Source organism: Cuculus canorus, chromosome 11 (genome assembly GCF_017976375.1).
Source record: "Cuculus canorus isolate bCucCan1 chromosome 11, bCucCan1.pri, whole genome shotgun sequence".
Classification (NCBI taxonomy): Eukaryota; Metazoa; Chordata; class Aves; order Cuculiformes; family Cuculidae; genus Cuculus; species Cuculus canorus.
In genome coordinates, this window is record NC_071411.1 from 2,217,250 (window position 1) to 2,231,976 (window position 14,727).

Sequence of the window (14,727 nt, forward strand, 5' to 3'; positions counted from 1 at the left end):
TGGCTGAATGTTCAGTGGTGTATTTCCTTGCAGCTCTGAGAAGTCAACATAAAGAGTTCTGGATAGATTTAAACTGCATTTGGATTCTGTTGCTTTTTGAGTTGGTGCTTTATTAATTAAGCTTTCAGAAACTTGTCTGATATGCTTTATGTAGGTGAGACATTATGGAGGAGATGTTATATTGTTGTATGAGAGTTTACAAGATTTAAATTATCACTTGAGTTTTTTGACTGTTTTCACACAGGACCACCCTTCTTAGGAGCGGTGTCAGATATTTAGGGACTTCGGTGTTATCCTTTAGGCTGAAATGGAATAATAATAACAATCTAAATAGATGAGCTGATATCCAAGCTGATAAAATGTGTGTGAAGTTGCTATACTTGTGTGTTAGATACATATTTAGCGTACATATATATAAACATATATGCGTGTCATTGTGTTGAGTGTTTTACTCCATGAATTTTGAAAAGCAGAAATCTGCTGTGGGACAACAAACAAGGTATTGTACACATCTGGTTCATGCGTGGTTGAATATATCCTGAATACAATAAACCAGGGGTGCTTTGCCTCTGTTACAGGAAAATTTCCACGGGCTTCTGTGAGCAGCACATCAGAAAATATATGTGCCTGTGCTTCATAAGAAATAGAACATTGCTTCCTAATATATAAAAAATGTACAACATAAAGTTGCTAGATGAGCTTTCATCCTAGGTTGCTGGTTATGGTTTGTCTTAGTTGGAAAGGTTGACTCAGGGTTTTCTTAGAAAACCACGGACCCTTGCTCTTGTTTGTCAGCAGTGCTGCAGTTTTAGCAAAGGCGAAGTCAATTTAGAATACTTCAGGACTGAGGGAATAGATAACAGCTTGGTAATTGATGAGGACTGAGTTGATAGATAAGGTTGGAGTTACCCTTTGGCTCTTAATGTCTTAAAGTTAAGTGCGTGCTTAATATAGTCAGTGTTCTTATTCTCTGAGACAGATGGTTAAGGTTATGAGGGTCTGTAAACCAGAGAGAAGATAAATGCTATCTTTTCATGTGACATATTTAAGCAAGATGGAGAGTTCAAGAACAGAAGGTGGAGGTAAATAACCTAGAGGTTGATGCAAGTCCATTGTTTCAACCATCAATTCTGTATTTTCTTATGTTCCTTCTAAAATTCCCTCTCATTTAGGATGTGAAATGGTTAAAAATACAAAGGGCGCTTGTTTGGGCTTTTTGAAGGAAATGAGGTCAATTAGATGCCTGAATAGAACTGTGTTGCAATGTTGTTTTTAGATACTGAACTTCGGAAGCCTTTTTGAATGGTTCTGGCTGTGTGGTCGCTGTGGTACCAGTTGGCTTTGTGAAACCCTTCCACAGGGTGGATGCTAATAACGAGAGCTAAAGATCATCACGCTGAGTAGCACTTGGTCCTCTGCTGTGCGTGACCTTCTTGCAGTGACTATTATTTCTTATGAAATTCATTATTTTTTAAAGGGTTGTTGCCTGACAACACTGAACATCTGAACTCCTTGCATCTTCTGTTTTTCTTACAAGGAGCCAGCTTTTCATGTAGCCAATGCGGCCAGTGCTCATTAAGCCTGTCACAGAATAACCTGGATTGTGCGATCATCCATGTCATACAGGCAACCACAAAATAATTACATCGGCATTGTTGAATTCAAACAGAACTTGACTTTCGGAAGCATAAACAATATTTATTTATTTATCTGCCACTCCCCATCCCAACAGCAGTTTGTGATTGAGCGTTTTTACCTTTTTTTTTTGCTAAATTACAACTCGAGAATTGTCTATTTTATTTGTTTTCCTCTTTCCAGAAACGAAGCCTGGCAAGTATAAGAGTTACACCGTGGCAGCTTCTCAAACAGAATATTTCAGTTTGATCTAGTGTTAATAAAAAAGCTTTGCAGTTCAGCAGGGAAAGCCCGTAGGTCAGAAACAAGTTAAACATTAATCGTATTTTAGAGACCTGCTTTCAGAGTTGTTACAGCATTGTTGTCCACTGTGTGGCAAAACAGAAATGCCTTCCCGTAATCTCATATCTGATATGGTGACATGTGTATGGCCGTAGATTTTATAGACCTTTGCTCAGATAAGGAATGATTTTTCTTTGACCACTATAAAGGGATCACAGTAAAATTATGTTTGGTCCTTATGCTGATTTATTTTTTTACAACTTAAGCATTTGTTAAAATAAATGAAACACAAGTGGTGAAATAGTGTACTGATCCTTAAGAAGCAGAAACATTTGAGCAGAATTCTGAACAAATGTTTCCAAAACTTGGATTTTAAGTTTAATTTATGAAAAGCAAGATTTAGTCCTGTTTCGAACTCTTTGGTGCTTAAAAAAGAGCTGAAAGTTTTGGTAGGTGCTGTCAGAATCTTATTCACTACGCTTATACACAGAAGAGAGAGCTAGATTGTTATTAATCTTTTGTAGACCACTGGAATAGACTTCCAGCCACCCCTGCAAAGGAGGAAGAGAGTGTCTTTTGTTATCCAGGCAAGCTGGCAGATGGAGGTCAAGTGACTCCACGGAAGCTACCCTACAGGCCGAATGTTCGTTCCCATTTCTGTGATTTGTTTTTGTCTTTATGCTTAAACAAACCAACTCCCCAAAACTCAAGAAGTAGTACGATATGCTGACTTCATACACGCTGGATTGTTTTATCCTTGCAGGTCGTTTGGTTTCCAAGCTGTCATAATTTTTGTCCTTTTTATGTGAACATCGTAAGTTCCCACTAATATTGGTTTCTTCTTGGCAGAATTTAATGTCGGTCAGTATCGTCGAGATTTGGTGAAAAAGTATAAATCTTTTGAATTCTTCCTGCCTGACAATGAAGAAGGCTTGAAAATCAGGAAGTAAGTTTTGAATGTGTTTTGCTACACAACACTGTTTGTATTTGAAAGGTACCTTGTGTAATTTGCTCTTAAGAGACAGCTTTTAAGTTGTTCTGTATGCTCAAGAAAGACTGTTAGGAGACTGCAGTATGAAATGACAAGGAAAAGAAAACCTAGAGAAGGTGTTAAAGTGTTTTGTTTAGGTTGCTTAAAATTTGGGGTATTTTCCCCTTAATTTCTTCATTACAGGTATCAAAAACGTGGAAAAGGTCAATACTTAAACTTGATTCCTTTTCACCTTTCTGTAGGCTGTGACTGCTGTCTTCCACGCAGATACTCCAGGATACTCAAAACGGTTTTAACAAATAGTTGTTCCATTACTTTTCTTACCTGTAAGGTATCAGCTAATAGATGTGACTCTGCTAATTCCTAAGATGCCATTTTAGAGCTTTTGTGTGGGTCACAAGGAAATAAAAAACCCCCATGTAATTGCTTTTCTTTTTGGTTTGTATACTGGATTTTTTTGCTTGGAGTACTTTGTATGTATTTATCATTATCTGTTCAGGTGAACGGGAATGAAACACTATTATTCTTGCCCTGAAATTGTCTTTTTGGACAGAATGCAGGTGCTTCATGCAGTCAGTTGGTGCACTGCCTCAAAAATTGCCATGTTTTGCTAATGCTGTGCAAAGCAAAGTGGGGACCGGTGTGAACCTCTGTGCCCAAGCGAAGCACATAAGAGGCCCCCCCTTGCCCGGAAAGAGGCTGTGCTTTAATGTAGAGGAAAGACCTTGAGGAGAAAGGGCAGATGGAGAGGTGGTCAGAGCAAGAGGGAGCTGCCTCTTAAAGAAGATCGAATGGGAAAGTCTTTTGGTTTTCTTCACCATTTGTTGTTATTTTCGCTATGTTCAAGAGAACATTTAAGACTGTGCAATATGAAACAAAAAGGGAACAAATTTTAGAGGAATGGAAATGCGATTTGTTTAGGCTCATTGAAACAAGGAGCGTTTTGTTCTTAATTGCTTCGGCTCATGCATCAAAGTGCCTGGACTTTGCTACTGTCTGGAGTTTTTTGTGGCTGCCCCTCTGCTTGTCCTCTTTCTCCTCTTTCTCCTTCGGCAGCAGTTGAGTATCACTAGTGTCAAAGGAGAACAACTTACCCAAAAACCTCCTAATGCTCTGGGGTAGTAAGGGGGTGCATTAGCCTTTGCCTTTTGCTTCGAGGTAGAACCAAAGCTTTTAACACGTCTCTGTGTCACCTATTAGACTAAATGGTAAGGAACAGGACATGAAATGGGCTGTGTGCTAATCTGCCTAGTTAGCCATGAGTAAAGAGGGTTTATGTTTATTTAGTGAGCATTTGACTGATGAATCTCAGTGCCTGATGTTTATTAACGATGCTAATGTGCAAATACTGTCAGCGTGGAAAAGCCTTCATTTTTTCTTCTAAGATAAATCTACATACAGAATACGGTAAATGTAAAAGGGTGAAGCATTTCAGTCTGAAAGTCAAAGTAAAGTAGTAAAACATTGAAAGGCTGTTGAAATGGACAGGCTTTATGTTGGTACTGCAAAAAGACTGTGCTTATTGGAAGCAATTAGGGCTTTGTTCTACTGATGACTAAGTTGTACACAATTCTGCTAAGGAGTAAGTCATGTGCAACGTTATATTGCTGTGCGGTATTATTTGTGTTAGAAATCATAGTGGACTCCGAAGGTAATACTAATGCTGGGGAAGTGAGAAAGTTGCAAATGAATTTATTCTTTTCCAGATTTAACACGAGTGTAAAGTATGTAGGGGTGGGTTTTTGATGTTTGTGACCTCAGTAGTCTCCAGTACCAGTTATATTGGGTGGTGACTACCATGGGATGTTGTTTTCACTTCTGTATCTAATACTTGTCGCTAACTTTGTGTTACTCTGTTTTAACAGTTTTTTTCTTGACATATTAAATTTTTACATAATAGTTAGAAGTAGTAGATCACTGAGAAATAGTTGTCTCTCCGCTTTAAGCTTTGACTTAGGGCCACAAGATGAAAGCCTGAAGTTTATTTATTTTTCCATCTTTGGCAATGAAATTAAGCGGCAAATATCTATGAATAGGTAATCAAGAAAAGAATGCAGTTGGCAGGGATGGTTCAGTGATTTAAGTTTATCTTGGTCAGCAAAGCTGGTGGATGTTCTGTAGTGATGTCGTAGTAATTGGTTGCACAGGGAGGCAGCGGGCTGGTTGTTTTTTAGGCAGGTGGCTGTGGACACGTTTCCTTGGCATCACTTTGTTACCTCTGGATTTTAGCATGTTTTGGGGGGTGCTGGCTAAAAACTGTGGTTTGGAGAAACATCCTCTAATGTATGCAGGGCACTTTGGTCATAGTGCACAACTGCATTAATGAAATGACTTTAACTAGCTTTTGAGTTTTACTCTCTTTCATTTTTAAGACAGTGTGCCTTAGCAGCGCTGAATGACGTCCGACAGTACCTCAGTGAAGAAAATGGGCACGTGGCTGTAAGTTTGAAGACAGATTTTTGAGATGTTTCCCTACAAAACTGTGTGGATGTGCTGGATCATACGCAGCCTGAGCGATTCCAGGATCTATTCAGTATATCAGATTTTTTTTTCTTCTGGATTTGCTATTAGGTCTGCCTTGTGGCTGCAGGGAAGGGATCACTTCAGGTCAGGGTGATGATGCTGTATTGAGCAACTGCATTTGTGATTTGAGGAGAGGGGGTAGCGTTGAGAAAAATGTACCTCTTCTCTCCAGGTTACGCAGTGTACTGTTAAACACATCTGTTGTTTCGGTTGTGCTTAGAATGAATCATAGAATGATTTGTGTTGGAAGGGACCTGAGAGTTCTAACCGCCCTGCCATGGGCAGGAACACTTCCCACTGGACCAAATCCTGCTGCTCAAATCCTCATCCAACCTGGCCTTGAACCCCTCCAGAGATGGGGCAGTCTGCACTGCTCTGGGCACCCTGGGCCAGGGCCTCCTCACCCTCAGCGTGAAGAATTTCTTCCTGATGTCCGATCTAAATCGTCCCCCTTCCAATTAAAGCCATTCCTCTCTCCCTTTCACTCCAGGCCCTTGGAGAAGGCCCCTCCCCAGCTTTCCTGGAGCCCCTTTCCATCCTGGAAGCTGCACTAAGGTCTCCCAGAGCCTTCTCTTCTCTGGGCTGAACAATCCCAACTGTCTCAGCCTGCTTGTGTTTCTATTTGATAGTCTAGTGTTTCAAATGAAAGGTAAAAACTTACTGAACAAAAAGCATCCTGAGTATTGCTTGGCAGTTCTTACTGATGTAAGACATCTCTGAGGGGAGCAGGAGAAACTCCGATTGCTGCATATCTGAGTATTTCATAGTGGGATGCAAAACTTCAGTTGTTCAACTATTGACATTGTATATTCCCATTAGCAATGTTTGGTGTATGACATTGTTTTTCTTAATTCTACTGACACAACTCAGTGGTGCTTTCATTAACTAATCAGGGAAAACCATTTAACTCCACGTTTTGCTGGAGGCACGAGGTAGAGTTCTTACTTTGGCAAACCTCTTACTTTGATAAAAAGCTGATGTGGCTATGATGCTTTTTAAGTTCCCCTCTCTCTCTGATTATTCCTAGGTCTTTGATGCTACAAACACAACTCGAGAACGTAGAGAAACTATTTACAAATTTGGTGAAGAAAATGGATATAAGGTGAGTCAAAAGCAAAGGGATTCAGAGCTACTGCCTGGACAAGTAGGGCAGTGATAGTTTTGCCCTTATCTGTACTCCTAGTTAAGAGGTGTGCTAGTATAGGCCACATCCTTCCTAGGTGTTTAGGCAGTAGAACATTTATTTTCCCAGCATTTTTTGTGATGAAAAGTCACCCCATCCTCATTTTTTTTTTTTTTTTTTTGTCTTTATGTGCACTGTATGGAGCTAATATTTTATGATGTAGCTTCACTTCTGTTGTCCTGGACCTGTAGTTCTGAATGTACTGTCAGCAAAAGCTATTTAAAATATGTTTTTTGGTGCAGTTTGGATTTTTACTGCAGAAACAGATAGGGAATTCCATGTTATTTCTGTACAAACTGAAAACTGTGTCTTTCTGCCTTCTGCCCAGGATTGTTTTGCATTAGCTGTTCTCCAGTAATGTTAAAGCGGTTAGCATGGAAGCGAGCAACATGCCGCTTGTGCGTGTGAGTCTCCACAGGCGTTTTAATGCATCTTCTTTCTTCCTTCCTTCTATTCACATCACTTCTCGTTTGGACTGAAGACTTTTTTTGTTGAGTCAGTATGTGTGGATCCAGAAGTCATTGCTGCAAACATTGTGGTGAGTATAGGAAACGTTGCTTTAACTATTTTAAGTCAAGTTTAAAGTAGCTCAATATTTTCAGAAGTACATTACAAGAATTTCCAATAGCAAAAAAAACATTAATGGAACACTTAATTTCTTTTCCTGTCCATGTTGTATACGATCTCAGAAGTTTAAGTGAAGAACAGCTCTGTTTGCTTTGCATGTATTTTAATTGACGTCTGGAAAATAAGTTTTTGTGTTTCTGTTCTTACTCTTCCCGTTTCTTTAAACTTCAATTGAAAAAGGAGAGAAACTCATGTACTACTCTCTTTTATTTTAAACAGCAAGTGAAGCTGGGTAGTCCTGACTATGTTGATTGTAGTAATGATGAAGCAACAGAAGACTTCATGAAAAGAATAGAATGCTACAAGAACTCCTACGAGACGCTAGATGAAACTCTTGACAAGTAAGTGATGAAATAATACTGTGATCACAACTGGGCTATTTTAAGATGTTTCCTTAGGGGGGTGGAGAATCGTGTATTGGGCATTAGGGCTTTCTCTTCATGTTTCTTTAATGGCTTTGAGCTCTTTCCTTTGGCAAGTTAGAGTTGTCTTGGGGGGTGTAGCCTGGAGACTTGCTTGCTTGAGGAAGATTTGTTATTGAGTCTACTCTGGAACAATATTCTTTTTGATTTTTCCACTTGGAGAATGGTATGATTCTTCTGGGATAGAAACAGCAGTTAGAGACTATTCCAGACGAGCTGTAGTAGTTGGTTGTTATTTGTTTTCTTAGTATATGGAGGAGTCCCGAGTGATTTGTAAGCTTAACTTCATTTGTTGACGTGGCCTAGATAAATTTTGAATACATTAGTCCTGAATGTGTTGTCTACATTTATTCATTTGTGCTTGCAATTATCCTGCAGATGCAGGGCTGTGAGAAACTCTGATAACTGGGTTTGCCTAAGCATTTATCTGGTTTTCAGTCATTTGAACACCTGGAAGTGAGGCAGGGATGAAGCTATGTGAGGGGGAGCCCCGTTTCTCTTGCTGCAGTCCAGGATTTCAGTGTGGGATTTTGAGCTGTGCTCAAACCAGGTGCTTCTGATTAGTTTTGGGACCGGTGCTGTGGGGAAAGCTGAGCTGCATTTTCGTGTGATTGAGTGTAAGCAGTGTAAAGCTGGTTCAATCAGATCAGTTCATGCGTGTAATTTCAGTGATGGACCTAATGGCTGTGCCTGGCTCAAATAGTAATGATTAACTGCAAAGAATGCTCTCAGAGATAGGGTGATGATACTTGCTTCTCATCACCTCCGTTTGGTTTTACTGTAAGTTTTCTTGCTATATTGTGGGGTGATGCCTCAAATACATCACTAGAAACCAATAGTGGTTATTTTCAGCTTGTTAGACTTTTTTTCTCCTTTGAACTAGATGCTACTTTGAAATTATAGCTCAGACGAGAAAGGATAAGCTATGAAAATTGAAATATAATCTGATGCTGAGAGAAGGTAGTGGTGGAGTAAACTACAGTACTGCTAATATGGAGTGGTTGAGAAAATGTCTTGCTTCAGGCTCGTGCCTGGACTGTCTGATGCTGTAGTTTTTCTGGAAGGGTTACCTGAGATGGGTAAATAGTTACTGTGCTTTTTGGCCCTGGGGTGCAATCAGACACCCACTTGCTGTGGGAAAAGTGTTTCTAACCTGGAGAAAAATAGCTGGTTTCATAAAATCTGGGCATCTTTTTGAAGCTACCACAGCTGAATGGCTCCACTGAATCTTCATTTTTCTAAGAGTAGGATCGAGAATTGAGACAGTGTGCAAGTAAAAGGAACAGAAAAGAGAGTGATGGGTAGATGAGAGTTATTTAATTGCTTTGGCTTGCTGCCCTGCCCCTTTGTTTTATAATGAGAGAGTGACAAGATCTTGGTACGTGCTGATAGAAATTATGTGGAATCTTACATATCTTTTTTGTTTGCTTGTGAAAGGGATCTTTCTTATATTAAAATTATGGATGTTGGGAGGAGTTACCTTGTGAACAGAGTAATGGATCACATCCAGAGCCGGATTGTCTACTACCTCATGAATATCCATGTGACTCCTCGGTCAATCTACCTCTGTCGACATGGAGAAAGTGAACTCAATCTGAAAGGGAGAATAGGAGGAGATCCAGGACTGTCTGTCCGGGGCAAAGAGGTAGGTACCTCCCGAACAGGGCTGACTGGGTTTTGTGTGTATCTATGCATGCGTGCAGTTTGTGTTGTGTAATTACAACTTTCTTTTACACCCCTTTTTTCCTAACGTGTTTAAGAAGGATTTTTTCAGTTGCGTGGGTAGTGGAAACTGGAGGAACCCACTTTGTGTGCTGTAATTTGGTACACGCTCTTTTATCTGTCTGTCATTCTGTTGGTTAAAATTCCTTTTTATCCTTCAGCACAAATCAGTTTTCAAGAGAGTTTTATTTTTTAACTGCGTTACTATAAAATCCTGACTTGTGAGCCCTCACAATTACCCAACAAGTTAAAGCTGAAAGGAAAATTCCTGGAGGGTTAAGATGGGAACTGCAGAAAACTTGTGTCTTGCTTCTAATCCTTTCCTTCTCTCCTCTGTCCCTCTTGGTGTAATGGAATGTGATGTATTTCTTAACAAAAGCTTGGACAGAGCCTTTTGGAGAAGTTACAGTGTGTTTCGAGGCCAGAGCCTGTGCGTTCCGAACTGAACAGGGTGTGCTGGCTCCCAGCCCTCATCCAACGTCTCATGGTTTTTCTTTCAGTTTGCCAAAAGCTTGGCACAATTTATTAATGAGCAAAACATCAAAGATCTGAAAGTTTGGACCAGCCAGATGAAAAGGACGATTCAGACTGCTGAAGCCTTGGGAGTGCCTTACGAGCAGTGGAAGGTTTTGAATGAGATCGATGCAGTAAGTTCTTCTGTCTTAAATATCTCATAAGTTGCTTTGTTTGCTAGGGATGAAGGAAGTACTGAATTTCATAATGGTATGCCTTTTTTTTGGGATAGAAAGTCATTTAAGCTGGTTCTAGAGGTTGGAAAAAAGTGTCATTAATTGCTGTTAACAGGGATAAAAGTTGTAAGAGTTGACATAATTTAGTCTTGGTTTACGTTTCCCAGTAAAACAGGCCCCTGTAAAAGGCATCATGCTGTGAAATTTTTGGTCGGTGGGGGTTGGAAAGAAAAAAGCTTTGGTGGTTGGCACTTTCAAACTGCATCTGTAAGATATATAAGCAGGTGTGATAGATGAAATGTGACCTTGACCTTGCTCACCCATAACTTCACTTGTACAGGGATTTAATGGTTCCTTCTAATACATCTGAGTCTAACTTAGTGTCCTGCTCATCAGTTTTCAGTGTCACAGTAATAAAATACAATTGATAAAGGTTATTTATATATGGTTTTATTTAACAGTGATAGCTGCTTTTTGCCCTACTGGAAATACATGCTTTTAAATTCTTTTTATGACTTGTAGGGAGTGTGTGAAGAAATGACATATGAAGAAATACAGGAAAATTATCCTCTTGAATTTGCACTGAGAGACCAAGACAAATACAGATACAGATATCCTAAAGGAGAGGTATGCTTTTTTTTTCTTTTGGAAGGTGAAAGGCTTCCTTGTTTTCTGGAATACACATGTACAGGCTTTAGGAAGGAAAAAATAAACTTTAAAATTAACAGAAAGGTTGTTCCTTTCTCCAGGGGAAAGCAGGTAGGAGCTTGCAAGGATTGAGCCCAGACCACTTAATTTGATTCAGGGATTGAAAAATAAAAGAATAGATTTAGAAAAATAATGGAGAGCTTTGGTCTGGGCACTGTTTCGATGCTGGTCCTGCAGCGATAAAGCAGGAATAATGATTGAGGCTTCAAACTACTGCATACGCAAACATCCTGCCAAGATTGCCTCTCTGTTCATCCTTGCTGTAGATAATGATGTTTTGCATGCAGTTCTGGCTGAAATGCTGAGGGAATCTGTAGCCACGTTGGTCTTTCACTTTAATAACCTCCTTGCCGCTGGGAAAATAACTTGCAGAAAGCTTTTCTAAAGCAAACGCATTACGGGTGGCGATTACCAGCTGGTCACCCGGCCCGTGTGTGGGTGCTAAAGGCTCAGGATTCAGGGCAGAGGAGTAATTGGAGCAGCTGCTCGGCTGTTTGTGGCAGGAGGAAGCAGAGCTCTGAGATCTTCTTTCCTCAGCAGTCGGGAGTAATCACAGCGCTGGGAGCAGCATTCCAGCGGGTGTGACCCCTCTCTTCCTAATGAGGCAGCCAGTCATTAAGCTGCGAAGTTCTTCTGATCCGTTTGAACAAGGAGTTATGTTTTTCAAACTGATGCCGTCCTCTGGGACAGTGACAAACACTTCAAACTGTTCACAACCTTGGGGTGATGGGTTGATCTCACTTGTTTGTCACAGGCAGTTTCTCCATCACCAGAAACAGCCGCAGGGACTGTCCCAGGCACTGGACACGGCTGGTTTCTCTTGCCGAGGTCTGGATCAGCAGTGCCGCTTTCCAACTGGGCGGCCCAGGGCGAGGGCTTTTGGCAGTGGTCATTCCCTGCCCTGCTGGGTGATGCGCTGGGTTCAATAATTCCAGTTTCAGAATTCTTGTCTTTACTGTGCATGTGAAAATGAACTTAAGCACGCACGTGCAGAAATCCTGCTGTTTACCCGCTGTGCGGGACAGATTGCAAGAGCAATCCAGCCTCCTAGCTTTGTGGTTTTTGATGGGATAGGGGCTGCCGTTAATCAGTTCATCAAGCCTGTAGTTTGTTTTCAAAGGGCAGCCTGAACAAGTCAGGCTTTGTGAACCGTTTGTATGCTGACTGTGGGCTGGGTGTCCCAGAGTTTTGCTTGGAAGAGACATGCTTTTGAAGGTGGGGTATGGAAAATAACGTGCAAGACTTAACCTGTACATTTGCAGGTGCTGTGAATTAAATTCTAGGGATTTTGTGGAAATTCTTGATTATAGTGACTAATTTAATAAAGGTTTTTCTTGAGGGAGATTTATTTTGTTGTATGTATGCTCTTTGATAGTCTGGAACACCCAGATTGTGTTCTCAATTTAGGGAAAGTTATTGCTACAGTATTTGTCTGTGCACTAATTTAGATGATGACTATCATGAAAGTAAGAGCCACTGTGTACATATAATGTTCAAAGAGTTTTCCCTTTTTAATGTGCTGTGTTTCTTCTTCCTGCCCAGTCCTATGAAGATCTTGTTCAGAGGCTGGAGCCAGTAATTATGGAACTTGAAAGGCAGGAAAATGTGCTTGTCATATGTCACCAGGCTGTCATGCGCTGTTTGCTCGCATATTTTCTTGACAAGCCTGCAGGTAAGTCTTCCTCGATACATTACAAATGGCCTGGTTTTTGAACATCTACTGATCTAGGTTCCGAACATTAAATTCTAACGCTTCATCAGAGAGTCATTGTGCTAGGCAAGTACTCAAATGTAATCTTTTGTATTTGACCCACGCGTGAGACTTGGTAGTTGATTTTTATTGAGCCGCTCCTCTCCTGCGATGCTGTAGTGTTTGGTTTTTGCTCTGTTAGTGATAAGATCTCTGTTGCACGCTAGGAAAGAAAACAGACGTACTGTCAGATAAAGATGCTTAAGTCATTGACCTTCAACAAAATAGGACAGTGAGTGTTCTCATAACCTGTTTCATATGTAATTTGTTGTTTGGTTTCTCAGAACAGCTGCCTTACCTGAAGTGCCCGCTGCACACTGTCTTAAAGCTAACGCCGGTGGCTTATGGTAAGTCGTGTTAAGTAGGTGTAATATGTAAGTCTGGACTGTCTGTGTCATCTGTAAAGTTTGTGAAGCATTTAAATTAAAATACATTTTTCGTTTATTTTGCTTTAAAACAGATCGATTAGTTTTGAGATTGCATGTGTGCCTGTACAGCTTTGAGAATCAATGAATCCTTTGGTTTAAGTTTGCTTTGCATTATGCCAGGAAATACATACGTACTGGTGAAAACCTGAAACTGCCTATGGCTGGAGCTGCCAGTGGGCAGTGTTCTTTTGTACTCTGTTCATGCTGTTTCACTGGTTTCTTTTGGCACTTACACGTCTGATACAGCAAGATCTCATTTTTTATTGATGTATTTCAAGGTATTGCTTCTCATAAGACAAGCAAATTAACATTTATGTCACTTTAACATCACTACAAAGAGTGTCCCTCTTATCCTTAAATAACTGTTCTCTTTTCCTGAAGTATTTGTTGTTGGACCTTCCCATTACCGCAGGAACTTCCCTTGCTGGCAGTTGCCGGCAGCTGTTAGCGGCGCTTAGCTCAGGGGCTCTAACTGATTTGCAGGGCGCAGGGTCTGCGTTACAGCATGCGCGCTTGGATTTTAGGCTGATTGCTAATTAGGTTTTGTGTGAGTTTTGTCCTCAGCTTAACGTGTGCCTGCTGTTAATTTTCTTTAAGTGATGGCTTAATTATATCTTCTGATATCGCACTTCAGAAGAGTGTTTATAGACAAAGAACTGTCTGCACAGCTGACGGGGAAATGGATGGCCAGAAACGCTAGTCAAGTTATTAATCCGAAATGCTCAAGTGTCTTTGATCAGCTTTGAAAAATTGGCTAGGCCTTTGCTTTTTGTTCAGTTTCCATTAAAATTGAGACAAGTAACTAGCTGTTACGCTGGGAAATCTGTCTGAAGAGATGTTTGTGGTTTGATTGCAGTCTCCTACGCTAATATCTGCTGGTGCTGTGGTGACACCTGGTGTTCCCAGCCTTGCATGACAAGCTGGGCCTTGAAAATACTGATTTAGAACAGTTCTGTCTGGGATTTTTTTGTCTTTTTGAAGCTGGATTCTCCTGACTGGCTTGGCTTAGCCTGTTTCCACAGGGAGGCTTTTGTCTTGGGGTTGTTCTTCTTTTTTGTATTTCTGGTTGGAAGTTGAGTGACTGTTCATAAATGTTAAGAGGGCCTGGGTCTTGGCAGTGTTTACTCACACGCTAAATGAAGAAGGAAAAGAAGCGGCATGAAATACTGTCTGCATCCTTTTGACTTCAGTGAAAGAGGTGCCACTGTTCTTTTTTTCCCAAGTCTTTGATGCACGTGTCTGATTAGCACAGTTCAGTCGACCTACTTTTTGGGGTTTAATCATCTGAAAATGCAAGGGCTGTGTAAACTATTTATACACTAATAAATCTATAGCTTTATTTGAAGTTGATCTGTCAGTTGGCTCTGGTGAGGCAGGATGCAGGATCAAACACAGCGTGGTGAGTGCTTTCCAGCTAATCTTGTTCTGGAGTGACCCCTCCCGGAGGGGCTTGCTCTTCCTGCTGTTTGAAGCTAGCATCGTTCCAACCCGAATCGTCTGATCCTCAGTAGGGGAACGTCTGTTACAGCCTGAGAGCTGAACCAGGGTAAATTAGACTTTCACCCAGCAATCCACCATGGCTGTGGTCTGTGTGGGAGCAAAGAGGAGAAACTGCACCTTGCTGTCGGTGTGAACTTGTCCCTTGGTAATTAAAAATGAGCTGGGAATATGCTCATGTCCCTTTAGTTTACATTTAAGGCTTTCCATACAATATTTTTTTTTTTCTGGTCTGGAATGAAACTCGCAGTAAGAACTGAGAGGTCTGAG

At 40.7% G+C, this 14,727-nt stretch overlaps 1 protein-coding gene across 8 annotated transcripts in view; it reads left to right on the forward strand.

The window, feature by feature from the left end:
• LOC104066689 (6-phosphofructo-2-kinase/fructose-2,6-bisphosphatase 4) overlaps positions 1-14,727 on the forward strand; it is a 53,477-nt gene that overhangs the window by 27,040 nt on the left and 11,710 nt on the right. For all 8 annotated transcript variants that reach the window (XM_054077060.1, XM_054077057.1, XM_054077056.1 and 5 more), the window contains exons 3-12: positions 2,767-2,863; positions 5,281-5,347; positions 6,459-6,533; positions 7,096-7,152; positions 7,461-7,582; positions 9,101-9,308; positions 9,886-10,032; positions 10,597-10,701; positions 12,325-12,454; positions 12,817-12,879. In XM_054077060.1, the coding sequence (XP_053933035.1) occupies positions 2,767-2,863; positions 5,281-5,347; positions 6,459-6,533; positions 7,096-7,152; positions 7,461-7,582; positions 9,101-9,308; positions 9,886-10,032; positions 10,597-10,701; positions 12,325-12,454; positions 12,817-12,879 (1,071 nt within the window). The remainder of the gene's footprint in view (positions 1-2,766; positions 2,864-5,280; positions 5,348-6,458; positions 6,534-7,095; positions 7,153-7,460; positions 7,583-9,100; positions 9,309-9,885; positions 10,033-10,596; positions 10,702-12,324; positions 12,455-12,816; positions 12,880-14,727) is intronic.